This window comes from Egretta garzetta, unplaced genomic scaffold (assembly GCF_000687185.1).
Source record: "Egretta garzetta isolate BGI_Z169 unplaced genomic scaffold, ASM68718v1 scaffold60, whole genome shotgun sequence".
Lineage (NCBI taxonomy): Eukaryota > Metazoa > Chordata > Aves > Pelecaniformes > Ardeidae > Egretta > Egretta garzetta.
Genome location: NW_009258269.1, coordinates 3,198,353 through 3,201,386, shown reverse-complemented (window position 1 = coordinate 3,201,386; position 3,034 = coordinate 3,198,353). Strand labels below are relative to the sequence as shown.

The 3,034-nt window shown below is 54.8% G+C and overlaps 2 protein-coding genes across 2 annotated transcripts in view; both read left to right on the top strand.

Moving 5' to 3' along the window:
• Positions 1-2,903, top strand: part of LOC118451723 (cadherin-23-like) — a gene marked incomplete at its 5' end in the record, with an annotated part of 8,313 nt that extends 5,410 nt beyond the window's left edge. The window contains 2 exons of the mRNA XM_035889061.1: positions 26-2,302; positions 2,886-2,903. Of these exons, the coding sequence (XP_035744954.1) occupies positions 26-2,302; positions 2,886-2,903 (2,295 nt within the window). The remainder of the gene's footprint in view (positions 1-25; positions 2,303-2,885) is intronic.
• LOC104135801 (protocadherin gamma-B1) overlaps positions 1-3,034 on the top strand; it is a 41,374-nt gene that overhangs the window by 15,865 nt on the left and 22,475 nt on the right. The window lies entirely within an intron of this gene.

The window sequence follows — 3,034 nt, the reverse complement described above, 5'->3', positions numbered from 1 at the left end:
CCTGCCGGCTCCCAGCTGCGCCCAGCTCCGCTACTCCGTGCCCGAGGACCGGGAGCCGGGCTCCTCGGTGGGCGACCTGGCCAAGGATCTGGGGGTGGAGGTGCGGAGCCTGGCCACCCGCAACCTGCGCCTGGTGAGCGAGGGTGGGCAGCGGCACTTCCAGGTGGACCTGGCGGCGGGTGTGCTGCTCCTGGACAGCAGGCTGGACCGGGAGGCACTGTGCGGGCAGAGCCCCACGTGCACCCTGCACCTCCAACTCGTCATGGAGAATCCCCTCCAGCTCCACCGTGTTGAGGTGGACGTCCTTGACGTGAATGACAACGCGCCCCAGTTCCTCAAGCCAGAGGTGGTCTTGGAGATCACTGAGGTAGCCAACCCTGGGACTCGGCTGCCCTTGGAGGTGGCAGAAGATCCGGATATGGGCTCCAACTCCATCTCCACCTACGAACTCAGCCCCAGCAAGCATTTTGCCCTGAGCATCAATGTGAGAGGAGATGGTGTTAAAATGCCCGAGATCGTACTTGAAAAAGCACTGGATAGAGAGAGAGTGGCTGTTCATCACCTAACGCTGACAGCCCTGGATGGAGGAAATCCGGTGAAATCTGGCACTGCCAAGGTTACCATCCATGTCCTGGATGCAAATGACAACCCTCCTGTCTGTGACCCGCCCATATCCAAGGTACATCTGGAGGAGAACGTGCCAGTGGGCACCCTGGTCACCAAGTTGAATGTCACCGACCTGGATGAAGGTCCCAACGGGGACGTGGAATATTCTTTCAAAACTAGCAATAATGCACCTGGTAAATTCACCAAGCTGTTCTCCTTAGATCCCCGGACAGGGGAGATCAGAACCAAAGGCCCGCTGGATTATGAGGAATCCAGTGCTTACGAGATTGCAGTTCGAGCCAGGGACAAGGGATCCCCAGCCATGGAAGGACACTGTCACCTGCGAGTGGAATTAATTGATATCAACGATAACAGCCCAGAGATCGTGCTGACCTCTCTCTCCAGCCCAGTGCAGGAGGATGCAACCCCGGGCACTGTGATTGCCCTCATTGGCGTGAAGGACAGCGATTCTGGTGACAACGGGCAGGTCCGTCTGCAGATAGCGCAAGACCTCCCGTTTAAACTGGTGTCATCTTTTAAAGAGCATTTCTCGCTGGTCACTAATGGTCCCCTTGATCGGGAGAAGGCCAGTGGATACAACATCACAGTGAGGGCTGTGGATTCAGGGTCCCCACAGCGGGCCACGCAAAAAACCTTCTACCTCCAAATTGCTGACGTGAATGATAACGCGCCAAATTTCTCCAGCCCTTTTGATACAGCTCACGTTCAGGAAAACTCCCTTCCTGGAACTTCTGTTTTTTCAGTGTCAGCATCTGATCCCGATGAGGGTAGCAACGCCAAGCTGTCTTACTTCATCCTGCACAACGGGATGCAGGATGTACCCATCTCAACTTACTTCCGAATCGACCAGGACAACGGCACCATCTACACCGTGAGAGCTCTGGACTACGAGCAGGATAAGGTGTTCCAGGTGCCCGTGGAGGTGAAGGATGCTGGGTCTCCTGCGCTGAGTAGTACTGCTGTGGTCCATGTGTTTGTCCTGGATGAGAATGACAATGCCCCCACCATTGTCTACCCATCCGTCCCCAGGGGCTCTGCCTTCCACCAAACCATCCCGGCCTTGGCAGAACCTGGCTACCTGGTCACCAAAATTGTAGCTGTTGATGCTGATAGTGGCCATAACGCCTGGCTGTCCTACCAGCTGCAGGAGACCGCCGAGGCTTTGCCTTTCCAAGTGGAACGCCGCTCTGGGGAGATAAGAGTTGCACAGGCTCTCAGAGAGTCAGAAGATCCCCACAGGCTGGTGGTTGAAGTGAGGGACAATGGGACACCGTCCCTCTCGGCCTCCGTGGTGATAGTCATTTCTGCGGAGGAAAACAGTGTGCAGGACTTCGCCAAGTCCTTGGACATCCCCATATCTTCTCCCAAGGATACCAACCTAACCCTTTACCTCATCATCTCCTTGGTGTCCATTTCCCTTGTGTCCTGCGGAGGGACTGGCCGCCAGCCCGCCTCCCATTTCCGTGGGCAGATGAAGCCAGATGGCTTCATCAAGTACCTGGACGTGGGAGGAGCGGGCTTGACCTCCCAGGCGCAGAATTACGCCTCTTGTTTCTCACCCATGTCTGACCAGAGCGATTTCCTCTTTGTAAAACCTTTCAGCCATTCTAGCACTGCGGAGACGGTGGCTGCCTATGAGCAGGTGACCAGCGCCTTAGCGAGTCCCTGCGATGGGGTAAGAGTTGGGTGTTTCTTACTGTCCTGTCCGCTAAGCGCGACGGTCCGTAGCATCCAGGCCAGTTGGCTGTTCTCTGTCTGTCCTTCCACTGAAGAAGGTGGCTTCAGGGAATGTGTGTCACCGTCCCCTCCTGGGAGGTGGCAGGTGACAGCTTTGGCTCGGCTTGGTGGAGCGGTGGGGGGAAGGGGCTGGGTCACACCGTAAAATCAAAGACTGTGTGTTCATAGAAGTGGAGAGTTTTCCCTTGGCCCCGCTCGTACTCTTTTCTTTTTAGAGTGATTCTTAGCACGGTCAAGAACGTGGGTTTTGGGTGTTTAACTGCGGGGTTCTCTTGAACCCCTTCGTTCTGCCTGGCATACGAACTGTGGTGCAGGAGGGGGTTATCTGGCAGCAAAGTTTGCTGGGGTTTCCTTTGCTCTGTTTTAGAGGTGCTTTGTGGAAATCTCTCATTTCTTGACTCCCAAGTGTTAGTAATCACTGAGCGTGCCCTGGCAGGAGATCGTTTTCCACCTTGGTCGTTTTGAGCGAGGGGCGTTTTTTGCAAAGATCCGGGTGACCTTAGGTGCCCTTGGGCTTGCAGAGACCCAGGCAGCGGTGAGCTTTGAAAACTTTAGCCACTTGTATTCAGATGTCTAAATACGGATGTAGGTGACTGCGTTTAGCTGTAGCTTTTATAACTTTGGGATAAAAAAAGTAAAGTAATTTTGTGTCATAAGTGCCTGCCCTAAA